Below are 25,083 nucleotides of genomic sequence, written 5' to 3'. Positions count from 1 at the left end.
CCTCCCCCCTCCAGTGGTACTGGGAAGCTAACCTAGGACCTCATACATGCCAGTACCACTTGAGAAATATATTTTGTTATACATGGGTGAGAATCATTAAATTATTACCTACTGCTTTGAGGTATAGGCAAAGTGCCTTTTAAGAGGATGCTGTTAAAAACCTCCCTATTTTTCTGCCTCCCTCCATCCTCTCTCTCTCTCTCTCTCTCTCTCTCTCTCTCTCTCTCTCTCTCTCTCTCTCTCTCTCTGTGTTTTTATAAGACAGGGTTTCATTGTGTAACCTGGACTTTTCTTAAAACTCAAGAGCTTCTCGCTTCAGCCTCTTCAGTATTGGGATTACAGATGTGTTCTACCAATCTAATTTCAAAAATTTCTAGTTTCAGTTAGGAAATACTTCATTTGCACAGAAAAGAATATGATCAAGTCTTGTTAATTCATTAGCTAGATTTTACAGCTGCCGGCAATCTGGGTATCTCTTTCTCTTTAAGAAGTTAAACATAGCTGTAGGAACACTTTGAAGCTGCTTTCCCATTTTTTTTTCTTCCTCAGAAGTTGTCATTCTCCTTAAATCAAGATCTTTCAGGCTAGCACCAGTAGCTCATGCCTATAAGCCTATCCTCTCAGGAGGCTAAGATATGAGGATCACAGTTTGAAGTCAGCCCAGGCAGGAAAGTCTGTAAGACCCTTATCTCCAGTTAACCACCAGAAAAAAACCAGAAGTGGAGCTGTGGCTCGAAGTGGTAGAGTGCTAGCCTTGACTACAAAGCCTTGGGGCCAGCACCCAGGCTCCTGAATTCAAGCGCCATGACAAACAAAACAAAACAAAACAAACAAAAAAAAACCCCTGCTATTTCTCTGCATGTATTATAGCATATGACATATAATCTGATACAGTAATCCACAGAGAAGGTGTACAGTGTTGCAAGTGTATGTTTGAAAATTCACATAAACAATATAGTTCATTGTATTTATATAGTTTATATGATTTATTTTGTTATGCTTTGATATTTATTGATTTCGTAGGTATAGATAAATACATGTGAATTCTTTTGTGTGATTATACCTGAGTTTCTGAATTCCTTAGCCGCAGTTTACAGTTGCTTTCAGTTTTTCACTGTTACCAGCAAATACTCAGTAGAAAGCCGCAGTGTGTGTACAGCTGATGAGATGCTTGTTTCTCTTGGGGATCAACCTAGAAACAGAATTGCTGCGGTGACGAGAGATGCACATCTTTAATGTTCCTGCCTGAGTATTCTGTAAGGCTGCTATAGAAATTTACACTTCTACTTGAACATGAATTGTAGATTCTCTACACCTGCTGTGTTTACCAGGCTTTTAGCATTGTAATGCATGTGAGATCCCATTTCAGTGTTCCAAATTTCATTTTTTGATTTTTAGTGAGATTTAGCCTCTTTCTTGTCTTGATTTTGGTTACTTCTTTTACTGATTACCTCACACTGTCTTTGAATCCTTTTCAGTATGTGCTCAGTGTGATTTGTAGGCACTTTAAAATACGTACTGGCAATGTTTTCTTCTAGTCTTAGGCTCAGCACATATTTTCCTTTTTTCTTTCCTTTTGTTTCTTTTTCTTTTTTTCTTTGGAGTATGGGATCCAACGCTGGGCCTAGTTCTTACTAGGCAAGCCCTTTATCACTTGAGCCATATCTCATTTCTGTTCCACAGTTTTCTTACATTTTTCATAGTATAGAATCGAAAACTTTTAGTATTTAAGGTGACAGAGGGTAGGTAGTAACAGCGAATCTTTAGCCTGAAAGCTCTGAGTTTCTGTTCTAGTTCTGCCCTAACGTGCCTTATCACAATTAGACAAGTAGTTTAAGATCTCTGTGGTTAACTTCTTCATTCTGGAAACAGATACTGCCTACCTCCTAGAGTTATTGTAATATTAACTTCACAGGTATAAAGCACTTAAGAATAATTTTTTCCATATGGCAAAAGGTATATTAATGTTGTAGGTGCTACTTTGAGTCAGATTTAAGAAATATTCCCTTAACCACAAGTTGTTAAAAAATATTTTAAAAATTGTGCTCTCCTATTTAGGGTTGAAAATGTAGAATAAGGTAGAGATTAGTTACCTTTTCTCAAACTGGGAAAGTAATGGGCACGGGCTACTAAAGTCCTTTCTTTTCCACTGATTTACAATTCCGTATCTCCCAAGACAACACTGTTGGCTTATTTGCTTCTGTGGCTGTCTTGAGCTATTAAAATATGTTTTTAGATCTGTTAGGATGATTTTTAAGATAGTGTAATTCTATATATGTACCTAATTTTGCTTAAATTTTCAAGAATAAAACATCCAAACGATGTGGTTGGGCTTCAGTTTGGCAGACATTGTTCAGGAGAGCTTAGGTGTAGTGATGAATGAGGGCCAGGTGAAATGAAGGTCACGGTGCTAGTAACAGTGTAACTGAGTTGACAAAAGGTGCAACAGATAAAGAACTTCTCCTTAATCATCTTTTTACTTTTTTTTTTTTTTCTGTCGGTTGTGGGGCTTGAACTCTGGGCCTGGGCCCTGTCCCTCAGCTCTTCACTTCAAGGCTAGCACTCTACCACTTGAGCCACGGTGTCACTTCGGGCTTTTTCTGCTTATGTGCTGCTGAGGAATCGAACCCAGGGCCTCATGCATGTAAGGCAAGCGCTTTACCACTGAGCCACCTTCCCAGCCCCTCCTTAATCATCTTAACATCCAAAGTTCTACCAGGCACGGATACCTCCACACAAATTAAAACCCTGTGGAGATGTTGACCAGAACTACATTGAAGAATGTAAGCTAATTGGGGAGTGAATTGATACCTGATAATCACAAGTATTCCCCTGCCACTAGCCATGCTGTATTGCTTAATTTAACATACATATATTTTAACGTACATAATTTAGCATATAGATATTTTAAATTGTATCTCTTAATTTAACATACATACATATTTTAACATAGTAATTTAACATACATATATTTGTTAAATTGTATCCTTCCATCCATTTTACAGTTTTCTCCATGAAGGGCTTCACTGTTTGTTCTAGATTTATGCATAAGCATACATGGGGGGCTTATTATAAATCATATCCTAAGGAACATTTTAAAAATTTACTGCTCCTGTTTACAACTTTTATGGTTCATGCCAGTTTTAATAATTTCTAGATGTCTTGGATTTCCTTTGTATATCTGTTTACTAATTTGTAAATAATGACAGTTGTGTCTCCCTCCCTTCCTAACTTTTTTTTCTTTTTGCCCTTGGGCTTGAACTCAGGACCTTAGGCTCTTGCTCAGCTTTTTTGTTCACTGCTGGCTCTTTACCACTTGAGCCATGCCTCTGTTTCTGGCTTTTTTTTTAGTTTATTGGGTATAAAAATTTCTCGGATTTGCTTGCCTGGGCTGGCTCTACACTACTGTTCTTAGATCTTAGCCTCCTGAGTAGCTTGAATTATAGTCCTGAGACACCAGCGCCTGGCCCAACTTAATTTTATCTTCGCTCTTTCCCAGATGTCTTAAGATCTCCTCTGGTAGTGCTGCAGAGAAGAAGTCAAATGAAGTTTGAAGGAAATGTCATATTCTGGCATTGTGTATGAGTTTTGTACTTTTTTGGAGTGGGGAAAATACTGGAGGAGACTCAGATGCTTTTATATCTGGGCTGGCTTTCAGTAGTTAGAATTACAGGCTTGAGTCATTAATGCCAGGCTTGCACTTTTGTTGTTGTTGTTTTTGGTTTTTTTGCCTGTCCTGGGGCTTGAACTCAGAACCTGGGCACTGTCCTTGAACTTGTTTAAGTGGTACTGAGGAATTGTACCCAGGGCTTCATGCATGCTAGACAAGCATTTACCACTAAGCCACATTCCCAGCCCTTACACTGGGTTTTTGACAGGTGTCTTTACTCCCATTCTTTTCCTTAAAAATAATTTTTCTTGAGGGTTGTCTGTTTTAAAAAGACACATTTCATTCTGTTTCTCTTTTTATTTGTTTGGTTTATTTTATTGAGCTTCTTTTAATCTTCAACTTTTTCCATTTTAAAAATGTCTTGCCAGGGGGCTGGGAAGGTGGCTTAGTGGTAGAGCGCTTGCCTTGCATGCCTGAGGCCCTGGGTTCAATTCCTCAGCACCACATAAAGGAAAAAGAAAAAAAAAAGCCAGAAGTGGCGCTGTGGCTAAGTAGTAGAGTGCTAGCCTTGAGCTGAAAAGCTGAGGGACAGTGCCCAGGCCCAGAGTTCAGGCCCCATGACCGGACCCCAAAAAAAAAAAAAAAATTGTCTTGCCAGGCACTGGTGGCTCATAGCCTGTAATCCTAGCTACTCAGGAGGCTGAGTTCTGAGAATCATGGTTGAAAGCCAACCCAGGCTGGAAACTCTAAGACTCTACTCTCTACTTGACCACCAGAAAACTGGAAGTGGCTCAAAGTGGAAGAGCCAGTAGCCTTGTGCACCCAGGCCCTGAATTCAAGCTCCACAACCAACCAAAGGGGGGAAATATCTTTTTTTATCTTGTTAGTTTAAATGTACTCTTTTTACTTTCATGTAGTTCTATTATCTGAGGTACTTGGGAGCTGTGGGTCTTCTTAAGTGTGTATTGCTTCTTTCAATCAGTAGATTTTATTTTCTTATGAAATGGGCATTTGTTTTGTTTTGTTTTCTTTTTAAATGTATATATATTTATTGTAAAAATGTTGTACGGAGGGGTTACAGTTACATGAGTAGGGTGAAGAGTACATTTCATAGTGAGCATTGTTACCTCCTCCTTTATTTTCCCCCTACCATCACTTCCCTCCCCACCTCCCCAATTGCTTCCCCCAACCCCACCCCAACATTGTAAAGTTCGTTTTCAACATAGTGTCCTGTACATCTCATCAACATCAGCCTGTATCCCCATTTAAACATTCCGCAATATCCCTTCTCCTCCCCAAATTACAAAAATGTATATACAAGATGCAGAACACCGGCATCAAATCCAGTGAAACTGGGTTCTACGTGGGGGAAGAACATACAAAAGAAACACATAGTGCATTGTAAGTGCATTAAAACACTAGCAAGAAAGAAAACACCTCTTGTGTCCCTGTCTTGGGGGTACATTTTGCTTAACATTATCTCATGTGGTCATATGTACATAGCCTTTGACCTTCTCTGCTTGTCCTAGACATGTACTAGTCATTGCAAACAAGGGAAACCATGGGACCTATATTTCTTTAGGCCTGGCTTATTTCACTTAATACAGTTTTTTCCAAGTCTTTCCATTTCCTAACAAATGGGGTGATGTCATTCTTTCTGATGGAGGCATAGAATTCCCATATATATATATATATATATATATACACACACACACACACACACACACACACACACACACACACACACATACACACATACATACATACACATATATATATATATATATATATATATATATCACATTTTCTTGATCCACTCATTTTTTTTTTTGTTTTTGTTTTGGTTGATAACCAAGTTCATATTTTTAAGTTTGGGAATGGCTTAAGACTGGGTTTTGGAAGTGTCTCTCCTGAGTCATTTTGGATTTGCTTCCTATGACTTGTTCTCCTTTAGCTGCTATCACAGCTCATAATTAGTTTTCTCTGGATTGTTTGGCATGAAGGTTCCTGCATTAAACGCATTAGGTAATGCATTTTTAAATTCCAAGTAGGCTTGTGTTTCTCTTGAAGAGACTACAAAAATCTCTGCTGTCTCCCTGGCTGTGTAGTGGTCTGATTTGTTCCCCACCCCATCCTGAGATTTTGTTTTTGAGATTCCTGGTAACGTAAAGTTCTAAGTTCAACTTCCCAATTCAGCCTGACTTAAAGCGAGAAACCATGTGATCTGGGAGCCCTTCCCTATTCTTTTGTGGACCTCATTTTACCATTTTTTTTTCAGCATGAGCTTTCAGTTCTGTTTTAATTTGTAATGTCCCATAGTTTCTCTGTTTCTCTGTGCTTGGTCTCATATATATATATATAATGTCAGAACCCTTTCCATTGTTTAAAAATAAATGCAGTCAGAAGGTTTCTATGGTAACTCAGTTACCCATGTTCTCAGAACCCTATGTGGTTGGCTGACTAATGCCTGTATTCAAGGTATCCACAGCTGAATCCTTGGAATCAGCCCTTACGTTACCTTACATAGCAAAGGGAACTTTGAAGATGAGATTGAATTAAGAATAGTGCATTGGAGCCGGGCGCTGGTGGCTCACGCCTGTAATCCTAGCTACTCAGGAGGCTGAGATCTGAGGATCGCGGTTCAAAGCCAGCCCGGGCAGGAGAGACCGTGAGACTCCTATCTCCAATAAACCACCAGAAAACCGGAAGTGGCGCTGTAGCTCAAGTGGTAGAGCGCTCGCCTTGAGCTGAAGAGCTGAGGGACAGCGCCCAGGCCCAGAGTTCAAGCCCCACGACCGACAAAAAAAAAAAAAATAATGCATTGGAGAATTATTATGGGTAAACTTGTATAATCATAAAGGTCATTATTAGAGGCAGAAAAAAGAGTCCTAGTCAGGAAAAAAAAAAGGTGTTCCGAGGGGAAAAAGACCAAGAGAGATGAAGATGCTGCCCTGTTAGATTTTGAAGGTGGAGGAAGGGACTGTATGCCAAAGGATGCAGGTAACCTGTAGAAGCTAGAGAAGAAAGAAAATATATTCTGCCTTTAAGCTTCCAGAAGAAATGAAGCCTAAAAATTTCCATGTTGAACTTTGCATTTCTAGAACTGTAAGAGAATAAACCAGCTGTGTTTTAAGCCTCTAACTTTCAGTGGGTATGAGAGATCGTGTGGTAGGAGCAATGGGGATAGACAACTCTATATAAGTATGACCAAATCACTTTGATGAGGAATTCCAGAGGTATGGTAGAATGGTAAGCAAGTCTTTCCTTTTCCCTTTGGTATCTGGAAAAAGGAAGAAAAAAAAATCAACTATCAATGTGTTCTCTGTGGTGTGTGTGTGTGTGTGTGTGTGTGTGTGTGTGTGTGTGTGTGTGTGTGTGTGTGTGTGTGTCTGTGTGTCTGTGTGTGTGTCTGTGTGTCTGTGTGTGTGTCTGTGTCTGTTTGTGTCTGTGTGTGTTGGTGCTGGGGCTTGAACTCAAGGCCTACCTATTGTCCTTTAGCTTCTTTGCTCAAGGCTGGCACTCTACCACTTGAGCCAATGCTTCACTTGCAGCTTAGTGGTTAGTTGGAGATAAAAGTCTTATGGACTTTCCCGCCCAGGCTGGCTTTGTAACACAATCCTTAGAGCTCTGTCTCTGAGTAGCATGGAATACAGATGTGAGCCACTGGCACCTGGCTATGTATGTCCCTGATGACATTTTCAGTAAAAGCAAATGGCTACTCAGAGAGCTAAACTAATGCCCCTCCTCATTCACTTTCGGTTGTAGATACTACTTTTTTGGGGCTAGATATGGTAGTACACATTTCTAATCCAAGCTACTCGGAGGTTGAGGCAGGAGGAAACTCAAATCCAGGTGTTTAGAGCCAGCCTAGATAGCATAATGAGACAGTATCTCAAGAAAAAGTGAGTGAGGAGGAGTGAGCCTATTCGCTGCAACAGAGTGAACACAGAACATGGTCTCCTTTGCTGAAACGCTAGTGTTGGTGTAAGAGTCTGGTTTTCTGGGACCATGTCAATGAGGATTTCTGAGAGCACCAGTTAGTGGGTATGCAGATGGGATTTCATTGGTGGTTAAACATTAGGCAGTTCCTGAAACAGGGAGAGGTTCCTGACTTGTTTCCAAAGGCATGCATTGTTCTCTGTGTCTTCCCTAGAGGTGCTGTTGCAAATGACCACAATCACGGTGGCTGAGAACAAGAAATGTACTCCCACTGATCTGGAGACCAGAATGCCTAGTAAGGTGCCAGAGGCCCAGGCCTCTGTTCCTCACCTCTTCTATTTTTCGGTGGCTGTTGACATTATTTGTAACTATACAGATAATTTGCTTTTTCTGTTTTTCTGCCCCTCTTTCATAAGGATGCTCATGATGACATCAAAGACCCCACTGACAGGATAAGCTCCTTTAAGATCATTCACTTAGCCTAGTGCCTAGTGGCTCATGCCTGGAATATATATGTAATATTTATTCTTTTGCTGCATAAGGTAATATTCACAAGTCGGCCTATTTTTCAGTTTATTACCTGCTCCCTTGTGTTTCATTGCAGGCCACTTCTATTTATCATCATCAACAACAAAACTGTGTGTGTGTGTGTGTGTGTGTGTGTGTGTGTGTGTGTGTGTGTGTGTGTGTGTGCGTGCGTGCTGGAATATTCTTGCTGGGTTTTTTTTGTTTTTTGTTTTTTTTTTCGGTCCGGTCGTGGGGCCTGAACTCTGGGCCTGGGCAGTGTCCCTCAGCTCTTCAGCTCAAGGCTAGCACTCTACCACTTGAGCCACAGCGCCACTTCCAGTTTTTTTCTTTTTGCTTATGTGGTGCTAAGGAATCGAACCCAGGGCCTCAGGCATGCAAGGCGAGCGCTGTACTACTGAGCCACCTTCCCAGCCCTCTTGCTGTTTTTTTTAATTCAAGGCTAGTACTTTACTTGAGCCACACTTCCAATTCAGCTCATTTCCTGGTTAACTGGGGATAAGAGACTTGGAAGGTTTGTCTGTCCAGCCTAGCAGATCTCAGACTCCTGAGTAGATAGGATTACAAGCATGAGACACCATGCTAGATTTTTCTTTTGTTTTAAATTTTTGTCTTGCACTGTGGCTCACCTTGTAAGATGTCTGACTATAGCAACCATTTACCCCATTGTGACTTTTCATTCTGTATTGTCATGTAGAGCAAAGATCCATGAACTACTGCCCACAGGCCACATCCATCCACTGCTTGTTTTTGTATAGCAATTTGTAGAGAACAGTTTCACATTTTTAAGTGACCAAAGAGTCAAAGGAAGAATTTTATTTTGTAATACATGAAAACTACGTGAATTCAGACTCACTGTTGAAAAATAATGTTTCCAGGCATGATGGTTCACACCTATAAACCCATCACTCCTGAGGCAAGAGGATTGCAAGTTCATGGCTCCCCTGCACTATCTGAAAACAGCAAAACAAAACAAAGAAATGCATAAAAATCTAAGATGTTATTAGGACACAGCCTTGCTTATTTATTCTGTATTGTCCAATTCTTAATTGACATACAGCATCTCAATAGAGTAGCTATAACAGGAACTATGAAATCTACAAAGGCTACCTATCTGGCCCTTTAAAGAGAAAGCTCATAGACGTCTGTTGTAGTAGGGATGGCTTTTATTATTAGCATTCAGCACATAATCAGCACCAAACATTTCTTGATGAATAGTTAATTTTTAATTTGACATTTAAAAATATTTAATTTTAATATTCCTAATGTTTAAAAAAACTCACTAAAAGGGATTCTTCTAAAACTATAGGTTTTGATGTCATTATTAGCGTCTTTTGGTTGGGGGGGGGCAGTCCTAGGACTTGAACTCTGGGCCTAGGTGCTGTCTGTGAGCTTTTGTGCTCAAGGCTGGCATTCTACCACTTGAGCCACAGCTCCACTTCCAGTTTTTTTGTGTGGTTAATTGAAGATAATAGCCTCACGGACTTTTCTCCCCAGCTGCTTTGAATCTCAATTCTCATATCTCAGCCTCCTAAGCAGCTAAGATGCCTGGTACTGGCATCCGGAAATCATTTGTGATTTTTGTCTCTAAGACTCAAAGGATGCAGTACAGATTGTCTTCCCTTTCCCATTCCCCCAGTCCTGGGGCTTGAACTCAGGGCCCGGGCACTGTCTCTGAACCTCTTTTGCTCTAGCACTTGAGCCACGGCTCTACTTCTGGCTTTTCCTGTTTATGTGAAACTGAGGAATAGAATCCGGGGCTTCGTGCATGCTAGGTGAGCATTCTACCACTAAGCCACGTTCCCAGCTCCAGTGTACTATCTTGCCCATGGGTTTACTTGAACCTCCAGGACTGATGTGATATTGGATAGTGGGATGATGTGTGTGTGTGTGTGTGTGTGTGTGTGTGTGTGTGTGTGTGTGTGTGTGTGTGTGTGTGTGTGTGTGTGTGTGTGTGTGTGTGTGCGTGAGCTTGGCTATGATGCCAGTTTCTTTGGTTAAACACTAGTCTAGATATTGCACTGAAGATATTTAGTAGCTATAGCTGACATTTACAATCAGCCCACTGTAAGTAAATCATACTTCCTCCATCATGTGGGTAAGCCTCATTCAATCAGTTGGAAACCTTAAGAGCAAATACTGAATGTTTGGAAGAAGGAATTCTGCTTGAGTTTCCAGCCTGCTGGCCTGCTCTACACATTTGACTTGCCAATCATAACAGTTGTGTGAGTCTGCTTTTCAAAGGCCTCTCTGTCTCTGCTTCATTTTTCTCTTGACAGATGAATAGATGTAGATATTTCCTATTGATTCTCTTTATCTGGAGCCCCCAAAGTGCTACAGCAAGCTCCTCTCATGTGTGCAAGTAGGGACTATTCTGTGCTCGGCACTGGAGACCCCCAGGCCCCTCTCCCTTGTGTAGGCGGGCCCTCCCCAGCATCATCTGGCCCTTCTCTCACACCTCCTTCAGGCTTCTGCCTCTTGCTGCTTGGCAAAACAAATGTTATATTTGGATGCCACAGTGAGAAATAAGCTCACTTGTGAAGACCAAAGAGCTTCCCCCCCCCCAGTCTAAAATTATTTAAATTTATGAGAAGACTAAAAGAGGATGATTTAAAAAAAAGGCTCAGCCTACTGAAGCAAACAGACATACTGATAAGGAGCACTGAGAAAGGGAGACCAATTTCTGGGGGGCAAAATATATGTGTGCTTTCCCCTCTCCTCCTCTGAAAATAGAAGTTTTCTGTGCATCTAAACTGCAACAGAGGCCAACAGAGTCTCTACAACTTCGTCACTTTTCAAGAGAATCCTTTTCTGCTTGAATGTGTAATTTTTCACATGTAAAATAGTTCCTTTGACAGACTTTAACTTTACAAGTATATTAAACTGTATAGAGAGAGAAACGGGCAAAACTCCTAAATAGTGTGCATTTAGTGTATTTGGGGGGGGGGGGGAGGCTGAATTCAGGGCCTTAGTTTTTCCATTTACAGCCAGTATTCTACCACTAGAGCCACACCTCCCCTTCCTCTATCTGTATTTTTTTATCCAAAATATCTGTAGCTTTGCCAAAGAAGCAAAGCATGAGAATAAAAGAAAGCACGGACTTTTCTATATATATATATATATAGTTTTATCTACTGGTGAGATAAAGTTTAATCAAATGAACTGTTTACATGTGAAAATTACACATTCAAGCAGAAAAGGATTCCCTTGAAAAGTAATTATTATATGCTAAATTAGTTTTACTAGGGCCCCTCCCCCCCTTTTTTTTTGGTTGGCCATGGGGCTTGAACTCTGGGCCTGGGCGCTGTCCCATGGCTCTTCAGCTCAAGGCTAGCGCTCTACCACTTGAGCCACAGCACCACTTCCAGCTTTTTCTGCTTATGTGGTGCTGAGGAATCAAACCCAGGGCCTCATGCATGCAAGGCAAGCACTTTACCACTGAGCCACCTTCCCAGCCCTTCCCAGGCCTTTTAAGAGATGCTAGAGAATATATATTTTTTCCATTTTGATTTTTCCAAAGTGAGGACTGTTCTGTCAGATGGCTCCGGGAAGTGCTTGTCCACACGTTCATCAGAGGCATGTTCTTCTTCCCTCTCTGCAAAGAGTCCTCCAGCCCTGTTCTCATACCTTTTCAAGTTGCATCTTCTATCAGTTAATTTTATTTCCTATGTACATCCTACTTATTAAGTATTGAAGAAGTAATTATAACAGTTTTATCATGAAATGTGTTCTTACTCTTCTCCTGATATTCTTTGCTTTTTTGTGCCAGTACTGAGGCTTGAATTCAGGGCTTGGTGCTGTCCCTTAGTTTTTGTTTTTTTACTCAGGGCTAGTGTTTTACTACTGTGTCACAGCGCTACATCAACTTTTTGGTGGTTAATCGGAGATCAGCGACTCACAGACCTTTTTGTGGGGCTGGCTTTGAACCACAATCTCCAGATCTTCCAAGTAACAAGAATTAAGTTGTGATTCACCAATACCTGGCTTCCTTGCAGTGGTTGGACTATAAAATGATTTTTTTTTTTTTGCTGTGTATGCCATTTCATTGGAAATAGCTGAAGTTTCTCTTTTCATCTGGCTGTTTTCAATGACCTCTGTGTCTTTCTAAATTCCAGTATGAGATAATGACCTCTAGGATGATTGATCTCAACAGCAGTTCTCTGAATAATTTTTGCATGTGCCCCAGGCTCCAGGGCCTGTGACGGGTTCTGGGGACAAAAGGAGGTGAGAGGATTGTAGATTCTTTTTTTGGGGGGGGGTCCGGTTGTGGAGCCTGAACTCTGGGCCTGGGCACTGCCCCTCAGCTCTTCATCTCAAGGCTAGAGCTCTACCACTTGAGCCACAGCGCCACTTCCGGCTTTTTAAATTTTGCTTATGTGGTGCTGAGGAATCGAACCCAGGGCCTCAGGCATGCAAGGCAAGCACTCTACCACTGAGCCACCTTCCCAGCCCGGATTGTAGATTCTTATTGTCAAGTTGCACCAGACTTTTGGAGACACACAGACTTAGAAACAAGAGTAAGTGAAAAATGGAGAAAAATAGAACCACATCTTCGGAAACACTGCTAGAGAAAGCATTATTCTGGAGCCTGAGGCTAGGGAGGGCCACGTTTCAACTAGGCTTGAAGGAAAAGATTAGTTTTCATCTGCAGTGATCAGTATATTGGACTGAGGTATACTGGTGTCTAGTTTAATTACACTCTTACTTCACCAGCTTAGGTACCATATGTCCAAGTTTATTTAGTAAATTGGATGACCTTTAAGGCCTCATGGTTATTTTCTAGAACAATGTTACTTTTAAAGCATAACTGAGGAAACTGATATAATTTATAAGCAGTACTAAGCAGTACCATTGAGACCTTTTGTGAATCCTCTAGTTTAGCTATGGATCTCCAGCCTCTGGAGGTCAGAACCCAGGGGCTGGGTCAACCAAATGTGGATAAAAAACATTGGGGGTGGGGGAGGGGAAGAAAAGGGGGAGTTATGTCACAGACTTTTTTTCTTGTCATAATTCTGTAGCAATGTAGCATAATTACTGTTTACATAACGTTTACATTGCATTCAGTATTGTAGAGCAGGGATGAACTAAAGTACATGAGAAGATGTGCAGGGGGTGATGAACAAATACTACACCATTGTATATGAAAGATGACCAACCAATCTCCCATTTCTTTATCAGTGGAGATCCTGAGATCATTCCATGCTGCTGGATACCGAAGGACTCTGCAGTTACTTGAAAGATGCTAAGATGGAAAAAAAAAAAACCTATAAAAATGTGGCTATTATGTAAATTAATAATTTCCCCTTCTGTCTCCCCAGTTGGTTAGTCTGTTGCTGATTGGCATTGCGGCCTGGGGCATTGGCTTCGGGCTCATTTCCAGCCTCCGTGTGGTCGGCGTGGTCATTGCGGTGGGTATCTTCTTGTTCCTGATTGCTCTCGTGGGGCTGATCGGAGCTGTGAAGCACCATCAGGTGTTGCTCTTTTTTGTATCCTTTGGAAAATTCGAATTTTTTACCCCTTTTAGGTTGACTTCTTACTCATTACTTATTACTGTTTGAATGACTACAGTGTATTTAATGCTATTATTAGAAAATAAATTGCCACAAAGCAAACTCCTAGAAAGCCCAATGTATATTTGTTCCACCAATATCAGGAACATTTGTGAGGGTAACATTATTACCACTCTGAGTCAAATCATGAAGCTTTTTTTGGAAGTTCAGTGAAGTCTTAATTAGCAATATTTTCTGATACATTTGATTGAAAATTTGTGTGTTTCTTAGACAATTTGTGTTTCTTATCTGCTTAGTTAATATATATATGTATATGTACATAAGCATTGCCATTTTATTTGGGATGTAATTCTAATATTTTATCCATGTGTTATTTGTATTGTTTTTCTTTTTTCTTTTTTCTAATATTTTATCCATGTGTTATTTGTTTTGTTTTTTCTTTTTTCTTTTCTTTTTTTTTTTTGTTGGTCATGGGGCCTGAACTCTGGGCCTGGGTGCTGTTTCTCAGCTCTTCAGCTCAAGGCTAGCACTCTACCACTTGAGCCACGGCGCCACTTCCGGCTTGTTTTTTTTTTTTTTTGCTTATGTGCTTTTTTTTTTTTGCCTCATGCATGCAAGGCAAGCACCCTACCCCTGAGCCACCTTCCCAGACCTGTCTGTATTCATATTTTTTATACGAACTTACCATGTGTTAGCAAAATAAAAATTATATGTATACTTTTGATACACATAGTTCTGTGTGAATTTCTTCTAGTACATTTAAAGCTATGTCAGCTTTATACTATTTTAAGAATGTTGAAACGTGTCCTTAACTTTTGATTCTCAGTATATGATTATTCTCCTACTGGTATTTATTGTTCAGTTCTCTGTATCTTGTGCTTGTTTAGCCCTGAATCAGGAGCAACAGGTGAGTGGAGGCTTTTCTTTTCAGCTTTATTTTTATTCATCTGTTCGTTGATCCATTCATTTAGTGCTGGTACTGGGGCTTGAACTATAGGCCTTGAGTTCTCAAGGCTTTTGTACTCAAGGCTGTGCTGTATCACTTGAGCCACACTTCTACCTCCAGCATTTTGCTGGTTAATTGGAGATAAGATTCTCACAGATTTTTCTACCTAGGCTGGCTTTGAACCACACTTGTTAGATCTCAGCCTCTTGAGTAGCTAGGATTCTAAATGTAAGCTACCAATATCCAGCTTGTTTCTTCTACTTTTTTATATCACCTAGCATGAGCATGAAAAAGGAGGGAGAAATGGACTATGAAAAATTTCCTCTTGCCTAGAATGTTATTTTACTCTGAATAGCTCAATTCCTTGTTTTTGAGTGCATTAGTGGGTTGACAGGAGCTGAAAGACCATGAAGTGTCGTAAAATTTGTATCCTTTATGTTTTAGCTCTAAACAGGGTAAAAAAATGCTACTGCTAATAAGACGTTTAATGGGTCCTCCCACCATTAATAAGCAGGAAGATATTTGCTCTGCGATGTTCATAGTGTTATTCTAGCAATTACTGTTGTAGAGTAATAAAGGTTTCTTGTGTCAAAGCAACAGAAACTTAGTTTTTGTTATAGTCAGAGAATTATGCCTTTGAACCAAATGCTTTTTTAAAAATTGCATATCACAGAATAGAAATAGTACCCTAATTGTAGTTGCAAATGAAAAGATAAGCCTTTGAAAAGTCTTAATAGTTTTATAGAGGATATTGATTTTGTACACACTCAGGTCTACAAGCTATAGTCTCCAGATTTGTGCTTTTATGCAGAGACACATTTTTAGCATACATATGAAATGTGTTTCCTAGGGCCAGCTTCTGGAAGTTGGTTGGAACAATACAGCAAGTGCTCGAAATGACATCCAGAGAAACTTAAACTGCTGTGGATTCCGAACTTTTAACCCAAATGATACCTGTCTGGCTGTAAGTTCAACGTATACAATTTGTTGTTGTTGTTGTTTATTTGTTTTAAAATACCCATCCTAGAGCTTCAACTTAGGGCTTGTGTGCTGTTCCTGAGCTTTTGTGCTCAACACTAGCAATCTACCATTTGAGCCAGAGCTCGACTTTTGTTCTTTTTGGGGTGGTTGTTTGAAGATAAAGAGTCTGTGGACTTTCTTTCCTGGGCTGGCTTTGAACCACCATTCTCAGATCTCAGCCTCCTGAATAGCTAGGATCACATGTGTGAGCCACCGGCGACTGGCTAGTTTTTTTCTGTTTTCTTAAAAAACATATTACATAAATAATAAATAATGAATATGATAGAGAATACAGAGTTGTATGTCAGAATCATCCTTCATGTACCTATATTATATTTCATGTACACTACTGTAACGTTTGCCTGTTCTCAAATAACTGAGAATACTATTTCAGGCCCCAGTCAGACATGCAAGCTCTTGGTTTTCCCCTAAATTTTTTCCCATTTGCCTTTTCCTAGAACAAGTTGTAAAGAAAAGTGATAGGCCACTCTTAGAGATTTAGAAGAAAGCATGTAAACATTGTGATTTTTAAAATAGATCCATGTAGTAGAAGAGAATGATCAATTGGGTTTCTTAACCAGAGACACCAAGGTGCAAGTCACATAGAAGTACCTTCTTCTTTTCTCCCTTCCCCTTATCACAATTTGTTTAGAGTTAAACTATTTACAGACCAAATAGAGCCAGCCACCCTACTGTCCCAGGCCAGACTTTGGACCTTCAAGCTCTACCCCCCAACCTTGCATGAAAAGAGCTCAGGGCTTAACTCACCTAAGAAGTTCATGTGTATTTTACACTTTAGAGAAACCTCTGTTAGCACCTCTCTGGGCCCTGAGGGGGACTCAGTAGTTTTCTATTGGCTGTGTAACAGTTGTTACAAATTTCCCCACCTAAGACAGCACTCATTTATCATCTAACAGGTCCATAGGTCAGGAGTCTGACATGGGTTAACTGAGTCCTCTGCTGAGGGTCTTATGAGGCTGAAATTAGGTGTTGGGAGAGGCTGATATTCACCTGAGGCCTGGGATCCTCCCATCTGCCCCGCTATTGAGCAGGGGGCAGGGGTTGGGGATATGGCTTCTAGTAGTCTCCAGACTGAAGGTCCTGTTTTCTTGGTGGCTATGAGCTGGGCATTTCAGGTCACAGCACAGGCATAGTTCAAAGTTAGCATGAAAATCACTCCATTCTGATCAGATGTAGTCATAAGGAATGCAGGCTAGACATGAGAGTGGCTTTCCCATCATATTCACAGGTCCCAACCACAGGAAGGCAGGGTTATACAGGGTCATTGACCAGGGAGCCACCCTAAAGATTTGTTCCCCCCCCCCATAAGAATATGCCCAAGATTGACTGTAATAACCTAGACCCTAATTTTGTGTGTATTTCTTAGTTGCTCTTCATAAGTGTACTTTAAATGTATTGAATGCCTTTTTATAAATGCACTGTTCTTTTTTAATTAGGGCATATCAGTTATACAAAGGGACTTCCTTACGAAATTCCCGTACATGCCTATAAATGCACCATAATCAAAACCACACGTTGTATTACTCTTTCTTATTCCTCCTTCTCCTTTTTAAACAATTTTTGACAGGCTTTGTTACTCTGTTTTCATTACTTGTGAATGAAGTACTTTGCTCATATCCACCCCCCGCCTTTCTTTAATTGACAGAGCTGTGTTAAAAGTAGCCAGCAGTGCTCACTGTGTGCTCCAATAATTGGAAAATATGCTGGAGAGGTTCTGAGATTTGTTGGTGGTATTGGACTCTTCTTCAGTTTTACAGAGGTATGTACAAACAACTCATTATTCTCCTTTGATCTATGGAGTCCTGTTGGTGGTAGAGCACTTGTCAGCATGTGCCCAGGGCCCTGAGTTCTGTCCCCAGAACCACGATAGATAGATAGATAGATAGATAGATAGATAGATAGATAGATAGATAGATAGATAGATAGATAGATAGATAGATATTAAAAAGCATATTTTTCTTTTAACTAGATAGGTAATAAAAGTATATATTTTTCTGTTAACTCATAAATTCTACTTCTAGTATTTTAGTTCATGGAGATACAAAATGAACACACAGGATGTTTATTGTTTATAATGGTAAGCCTTTGGGGCAGCTTTTGCTGGTGATTAGAGGATGTGTTTTAACAAATGGAATAGCAGCTGCCCTGACTGGGTTGGCAACCTAGTGCTGCAGCTTATTAGTCATGTGCCCTTGGCCAAGTTACTTAATCTTATCTGTTCAAAAGAATAGAGTTGGGGATATAGTTTTCCCTTTATTCATCACATGTATTTAGTACATATAAAACTTACAATTCTTAAAATAGTACCCAGCCCATGGGAAGTTAGCTGTCATTTTGTAACAACAAATTCTGGTATGTAAGTCAACACATGATCCTCTATTAGTAAAAAGGACACTAGACTCTGTTATTGTCAGTTATGTATCCACTGTTGCTTTAAGAAGAGACTAATATTTTACTCTGTGTCAAGTATTCAGTTAAGATTGTTGTGTATAGCTACAGAACCATATGATAATCTATTTTAAAAAGTGAGCATATATATGAAAATCTGGCAAACCCTAAGTACTTTGAATGATTAGAATTTCAAGTGGTTCCCTACTATATTGACCACTGAATTTCCCCTTTAATATATCACTACAATAAATATCTCTGTGGTCAGCTTTCTGTTGTGGAATGTTTTATCTCCTAACTTTTTAAACTCTTATGATACATAGATAGATATGAAATAGGACACAGGAGAGAAATGCCCTAAAATATTTTGATAAATACTGAATTGTCAAATTGCCTGCTTGAAAGGCTCTACTAACTAGATTCAAGCACTTACTAGTTATTTTCGCTATTAAAGATAGTTGGCAATTTTTGATAGGTTTAGTGGTATTACAGTCCTGCTTGCTCTTGTGAAGATATGACTAGTGAATTTCACCCATATATCTGTTTATTTTTTGATAATTTGTATTTCTACTTTTATGTTTGTGCAATAACTTTTGTCTTAGTTGGAGTCTTTACAATTGATATAATGAACTTAAATAGCATATTTAAAATGGGATTTTTTTTCTAAGAATTCCAGGTGGGGGTTGGAATAATATGTGTGAGAGTTTGGCACCAAGCTGGGCCTTATGGGGAATAGAAAGCCCCAGAACTACCCGTCGCTTCCCATCTTTTCACTTCTTCCCTTTTTTCTGCCTTTCTCTTTCATTTTTCCCTCTAATACTTCATTATCCTCCACATTTGTGTGTGTGTGTGTACGTTGCTTTCTTCTGCTTTCAGTTTCTTTGATATTTACCAACCTTTTTTATGTCTGGGATTTTTTTTTTATGTCTTTTATTGTAAAATTAGAGTACAGAGTGGTTACAATTACGTGAGTAAGGTAATGAGTACATTTCCTATGGAGCATTGTTACCTCAGCTCCTCCTTTGTTTTTCCCCCTTCCCTTTCCTCCTCCCCCCACTCCAAGTTGTAAAGATCATTTTCAACAAGAGTTGTTTTTTATTTTTAATTTAGAGAGGATTTTACCTTTACTGGAATCAAGTCTATTGTTTATCCTTTTGATATTATGCTTAGAAAGGCCTTTCTCATGTATGTGTAACATATTCCAGTAATTATCAACTGCATTTGTGCCTATCATGAATACATACGTATATAAGTATCTAATATGTCTAATATGTGATTGGTTTTATATTAATTTAGCTTCTTTCTTCTCCCCTTAGTGAAAAGTTCACCTTTTCACTATTAATAACAAAGTTGACAAAGAACATCAGCTTCAATCCAGCTAGAGCACCTTCTCTCTCTGATCTGCCTTCTTGTTTTGTCATTGTATTTCCATATATTTCCTGTTTTATATTTCTGACTTGCTCCTTCCCATCCTCCTCTGTTATACAGACCCCTGTAATTGCATCGCTGACCTAATCTTGATAATCTGTAACTTAATCACTGCCTGCAAAGTCCCTATTACCCCACCAAGTGGCACATGGCCAGGTTCTGGGGGCTTTTGATAAGAGAGGTGCTGGGGGAGGGCATGCAGTCCACCACACTGGGCAGGCTTTAATGTATTAGGGCTTCTCACTTGGTTTACTTCAATTTGAAAAAGAAATAAATAAACCTCTTCCTCTGGAACAACAGAGAAAGTATAGTGAAGCTGAGCGCTGGTGTCTCATACCTGTAATCCCAGCTACTCAGGAGAAGATATGAAGATCTTGGCTTGAAGCCAGCCAGTGCACCAATGAACCAGCAAAAAGCCAAAAGTAGAACTGTGATTCAAGCGGTAGGGTGCCAGCCTAAGTGAAATAGCCAAGTGAGAGCTCAAGACTCTGAGTTCCAGCCTTACTAGAAGTAGAAGCCTTAAGTTTAAAAACAAACAAGAAAGAACAGAAAACCAAACAATAAAGCAAGGTGATTCAGATGTTCTAGAGTTATTTTATTGATAAGTGGAATAATCATACACAAACATTTTTTTCCTTTTTTTTTTTAAATTCCAGATCCTGGGTGTTTGGCTGACCTACAGATACAGGAACCAGAAGGACCCTCGTGCTAATCCTAGCGCATTTCTTTGATGAGAACCACGGAAAATCTTTCATTGTCAGATCTTGTTCACTTTCGCTATCAGTTAAGCTAATTTACTCATTTAACAAAGGAAACATTATGTTACCTACAGTGGAATTATATATTTTTACTCTTGTGTTTCTCTAAATGATTTTCTGTTTCCGTTGGTGTGGGAAAACAAAAAAAAGCAACAAAAAAAAAGCAGTGGAAACTCATGGTATCCCCTGACTCTGAGTGTTACCTGTCATCTCCTGTCTTACGGTGTCTGGCACTGTCCACTGTGGCCTTTCTTAGCATTTTTATCTGCAGAAAAACTTTGTATGGCACTACTGTGTTGATCATCTTGTGAAATTGAGTATACATCTCACTGGAATAATTGTGTGTAGCACTGTGCTGTGTAGATAGTTCTGCCTGGGAAGAGTTGAAGTTTATTATAGCCAGAAAGTCAGAGATTCTATTATGTTCAGTTCAGTAAGGGAAATCCACATTCCCAATATTTTATTTTTTTTGTCTTTTTAGAAAACAATGTATTGTGGTGATGTGTTAATATAGAAGTGATCATTTTGTTCCGTAGTCGTCTGTGATGACACTGATGTAATTCTAGGTATATCTGTGTCTTTAGGAGAAGGTGGTTTTTGACTTCTCCAGGTTAAGTACAAAGGAAAAAGATCTTGTCCCGTCTGCTTTCAAAATGGAATGAGTGTGAAGAATTCAGTGTCTATATACTCTTGATATCTTTAAAAAATAATTTGAAGCCTAAAACAATCTCGTATTTTTAAACAAGTTACTATTTAATGCATTGGCCCACGTAGCAAAAAGGTAATTTGACTATACTAAAAAGGTAACTTTTTCATGAAATTTCTCAGTATTGTAATAGCACCTTGTCAAATCCAAGCATATATTTAAATGTGATATATCCCATAATTTGAAAGTGAAATAGTATTGTGGTTCTGTATGTTACATTTGAAAACATTAAAAGATGGAAACCATTCTTTGTGTATGCATGTTTAAATTAACAAAAGATAATGGAACAATTGATGAAAGAATTAAAGAGAGTGATATTTTCTCCCCACCCCTTCCTGGTGATACTGGGATTCAAAACCAGGACCATGTGCATGCTGGTGCTGTACCAGTAGACCTGAGTTTCTGACTCTGTTCTTTATACATTTTCTTTGTGTGTTTGCTTTTAGAGAATCTAGCCAGCCATTCTGCCCCAGGTGGCCTCAGTGCCGACCTTTTCGCACTTACTCCTATGAATAGCTACGATTGTGGTTATGAGTCATCAATGCCCCCCCCCAGGACCCAAGGATCTGATAAATGCATCTAATGCACTGTGCTGCCTACACCTTGGCCAGACATGGGTGGATGGATAAAGAATGAGTGGAATTTTTTGGTGTGAAGATTTCCTACGAAAGGAAAGAAAGTTCATGTTCATAAAAAAGAATGGGGAGTTTCTGCTTACCAAAAGAGGGAGGTATTTACTTAGGGAAAACATTGGATGGATGGATAGATGGATGGACAGATAGATAGATAGATAGATAGATAGATAGATAGATAGATAGATAGATAGATAGATAGATAGATAGATATCCTGAGACTTTTTCTTTATTAAAATAGGAAATAATTCTGTGTATATAAATTTCTTTGTAAAGCAAATCACAATTCAGTTGTTGACATTCAATCTTAGTTCATACTTTTCACCAGTGTACTTCTCAAATCTAATTATATTTAGATTTTAGCACCTCATTCATCTCAGCAACAAAGATAACAACTGTAATATTTTGTTCAGTTTTAAAGTGTAAATGAAAAGTGTAAATGAATTTCTGTATTCATTCACCTGAATAAATTCATTATTTAACATACTTATAAGAGACCTTCTAAAACATAGGACTTAATTTACGGTAGTGTATTGACAAAAAAATGAAATGGAGCTTCTCTGCTCATGGAGATACTGGGATTTGAACCCAGGGCCTTGTTCTTGGTAGGCTGGCTCTCTGCCACTTGACCAATGCCTTGAACCTTCTTCCTCATTCCTTACTTTGGCCTTACAGCTTAATCCTCTAGAGCCTATTGTCCTGAGAAGCTTGGAGTACAAGCAGAAGCCATTGGTGCCCAGCTGGTGTAAATTTCTTTAAGTGAATTTCCATCTGTGTTATTAGTAGGATTCTTATATCACTGTTCTTATGTAATTAGAAGTGGGTTCTGGATAACTTAACTACAAATAAACAAAAATATATACATAAAAGTAAATGTGTTACTGGAAACATACAATGTAGTCCAAAGAAGAAAAGAAGAGGCAAACAACCAGAAAGGCTCAGAAAGTTTCTTATCAGCAGAGCTGCAGGCTTCTCAGTTGCAGATCTAAAGGACAGTCTGTTTGATGATAATCCCTTGCGTGGATGGAACAGCTCACATTGCTATTGACCCTCATGGTCTCAGAAAAGCTACATTTGTCAGGGCCAGAGGATTGGATTCATCTATCTAGCAATGTACATTGTGCCTATGCCTTGGCCAGACATGGGTGGATGGATAAGGAGTTCATGGAATATATTGATGCATAGACTTCATATGGAAAGGAAAAAAGTTCTTGTTCATAAAAGGGAGGTGGGAATGGGGCTAGCTACAAAAAAAGGGAGGTATAGATTTAGGAAAAACAGAAACAAAATCTCTCCAGGGCCTTTTTCATTATTATCAGTAGGAAAGATTTCTATGTGTATAAGTTTTCACTTTGTAAAGTATCTTTAAAACAATTTAAATTGAGGGGGAAAGGGTGCATTGGGTGGCATGACGGAAGGGGGATGATATAGATCAAGATACATTACACTCATAAACTGACATGTTTCATTGTAACCCCTTTGTACAACTAGAGATAATAAAAATATACTTTCAAAAGCACAATTTAGTTGCTGACATTCAATCTTAGTTGATATCACTTTACCAGTGTTTCCAAAAATCCATTTTTTCCCTCGGTCATGGGGTTTGAATTCTGGGTCTGGGTGCTGTCCCACAAAGCTCTTCACCTCAAGGCTAGCACTCTACTACATGAGCCACAGCACCATTTCTGGTTTTCTGGAGTCTCATGGACTTTCCTGCCTGGGCTGGCTTTGAACCATGATTCTCAGATCTCAGCCTCTTGAGTAGCTAGTATTACAGGCCTGAGCCACAAGCGCCTGGCCAAATATTTGTTTACATTTTAATATTGCCTTTATCTCAGCAATGAAGATAGCTATAAGATTTCATTCAATTCACTTACAAATATTTATTTTCTCAGTAAATTCAGTTGTTATTATTCAATCTATTGAAGAATAGGAAGTTTAGGACTCATTTATAGTACTGAATTGGCAAAGAAGAGAATCAGATTTCCTTTTATCAAAAGTTTATTACATGCTAGATTAATATCTTTTTATGTGATGTTCCAGTGTGGCTGAAAGTCCCCAGGGTTTTGTCAGAGGGTGGGTTGGTTCTGTGTTTCTCATTCATTGGAGCCTTTACCTCTCCCACAAACTGTTTCCTGGTACTTACCTCTCTCTTCCCACGTACTTCAGCCAAGACTACAGTCTTACTCGTTGGACTTCTAAGTAAGTTTTTTCCTCATCTGCTTAAAATTTTTGTACTAATCAGAATTATTTTACTAATAGCCTACCTTTTAGATTTATAAAAGTATCATCTAATTAGCCCCAGATAATGGGGATCATGTTTTACACAAGCATTAATACCTCATCTTGTGGGCTCATTTGTAATAAACAAGTAGAGAATGCTGACTGAAAAGAAATGTGCATATATGAAAACTATGAAACTTGAAGAGGCAGGCAGGGCTGGGATAGATGTGGGAGAGAATGAAGGAAGGGATATTAACACTGATCAAGTGCATAAACTTAAATTGAAACCTCTTTGTACCTAATTTTTTTTTTTCAGATGTAGGGCTTGAACTCTGGGCCTGGGCACTATCCCTGAGCCTCTTTGTGCTGAAGGCTAGTGTGCTGACTACTAGAGCCACAGCACCACTTCCCCTTTTTTGAGTGGTTAATTGGAGATAAGAGTCTCACAGGGACTTTTCCGCCCCAGCTGGCTTTGAACCATGATCCTCAGGTCTCATCCTCCTGAGCAGCTAGGATTACAGGCATGAGCCACCAGTGCCCAACTGTTTAAATATTTTTTTTAAAAATAGTGTATTGTTAACAAAAATAGAAATAAAGAAGTCATTCATATTTGTTTAGGTAAAATCCTTTCCCATTATTAATTAGAACTATTTTGTTACTATTTTTGCATTCTAGGTAATGTTAGTTGTTTGGTTTTTTTTTATTTTGTTTTTGTAGTAGTTGTTGTTGCCAGTCCTGAGGCTTGAACTCAGGGCCTGGGCATTGTCCCTGAGCTGCTGCTTTTTTTTTTTGTCAGTTGTGGGGCCTGAACTCTGGGCCTGGGCACTGTCCCTCAGCTCTTCAGCTCACGGTTAGCGCCCTACCACTTGAGCCAAAGCGCCACTTACAGCTTTTTCTGCTTATGTGGTGCTGAGGAATTGAACCCAGGGCCTCATACATGCAAGGCAAGCATTCTACCACTGAGCCTCCTTCCCAGCCCCTGTTAGTAAGTCTTGATAGATTTTCATATCAAGGAAATTTATAGAACCATAGAGCATTTTGTAGTTTGTCACTTCCAAAATTCTGCAACACTAATTTCCCAAGAAGACAGAACTGTGCTAATACTAGAATGTCATGCTGAGTCTGAGCATTGTTGCTTATGCTGTAACTTGAGACCTAAAGTGACACACAAAGGGAGATTTTCTGATTCTATCTTCCTTTAGCATTTTGTGTTTTATTGCATTTCAAAATCCTGAAGACTCTGGAATCTCCTAACAAAATACTTTTTCATGGTACAAATGTTTGTATGTGGACAAAGTGATCTCAGGGAAAACCAGCCTATGTGTTCTTAATTGCAGTGGCTTTAGAGTCAACTGGGTTCAGATTCAGAAACTGGGC

General features: G+C 39.4%; 1 protein-coding gene across 1 annotated transcript in view; it reads left to right on the top strand.

The window, feature by feature from the left end:
• The window catches only part of Tspan13 (tetraspanin 13), a 38,472-nt gene extending 17,376 nt beyond the window's left edge, over positions 1-21,096 (top strand). Inside the window, exons 2-6 of the mRNA XM_069996146.1 lie at positions 13,393-13,560; positions 14,411-14,491; positions 15,381-15,494; positions 17,217-17,330; positions 20,044-21,096. Coding sequence (XP_069852247.1) covers positions 13,393-13,560; positions 14,411-14,491; positions 15,381-15,494; positions 17,217-17,330; positions 20,044-20,118 — 552 coding nt within the window. The 3' untranslated portion in view covers positions 20,119-21,096. The remainder of the gene's footprint in view (positions 1-13,392; positions 13,561-14,410; positions 14,492-15,380; positions 15,495-17,216; positions 17,331-20,043) is intronic.
• The last annotated feature ends 3,987 nt before the right edge of the window (positions 21,097-25,083 follow it).

The sequence above is a fragment of the Dipodomys merriami genome, unplaced genomic scaffold (genome assembly GCF_024711535.1).
Source record: "Dipodomys merriami isolate MVZ:Mamm:240054 unplaced genomic scaffold, mDipMer1.0.p SCAF_5, whole genome shotgun sequence".
In the NCBI taxonomy this organism is placed as follows: Eukaryota; Metazoa; Chordata; class Mammalia; order Rodentia; family Heteromyidae; genus Dipodomys; species Dipodomys merriami.
The sequence above is the reverse complement of the archived record's forward strand: the minus strand, read 5'-3'. Positions and strand labels throughout refer to the sequence as shown.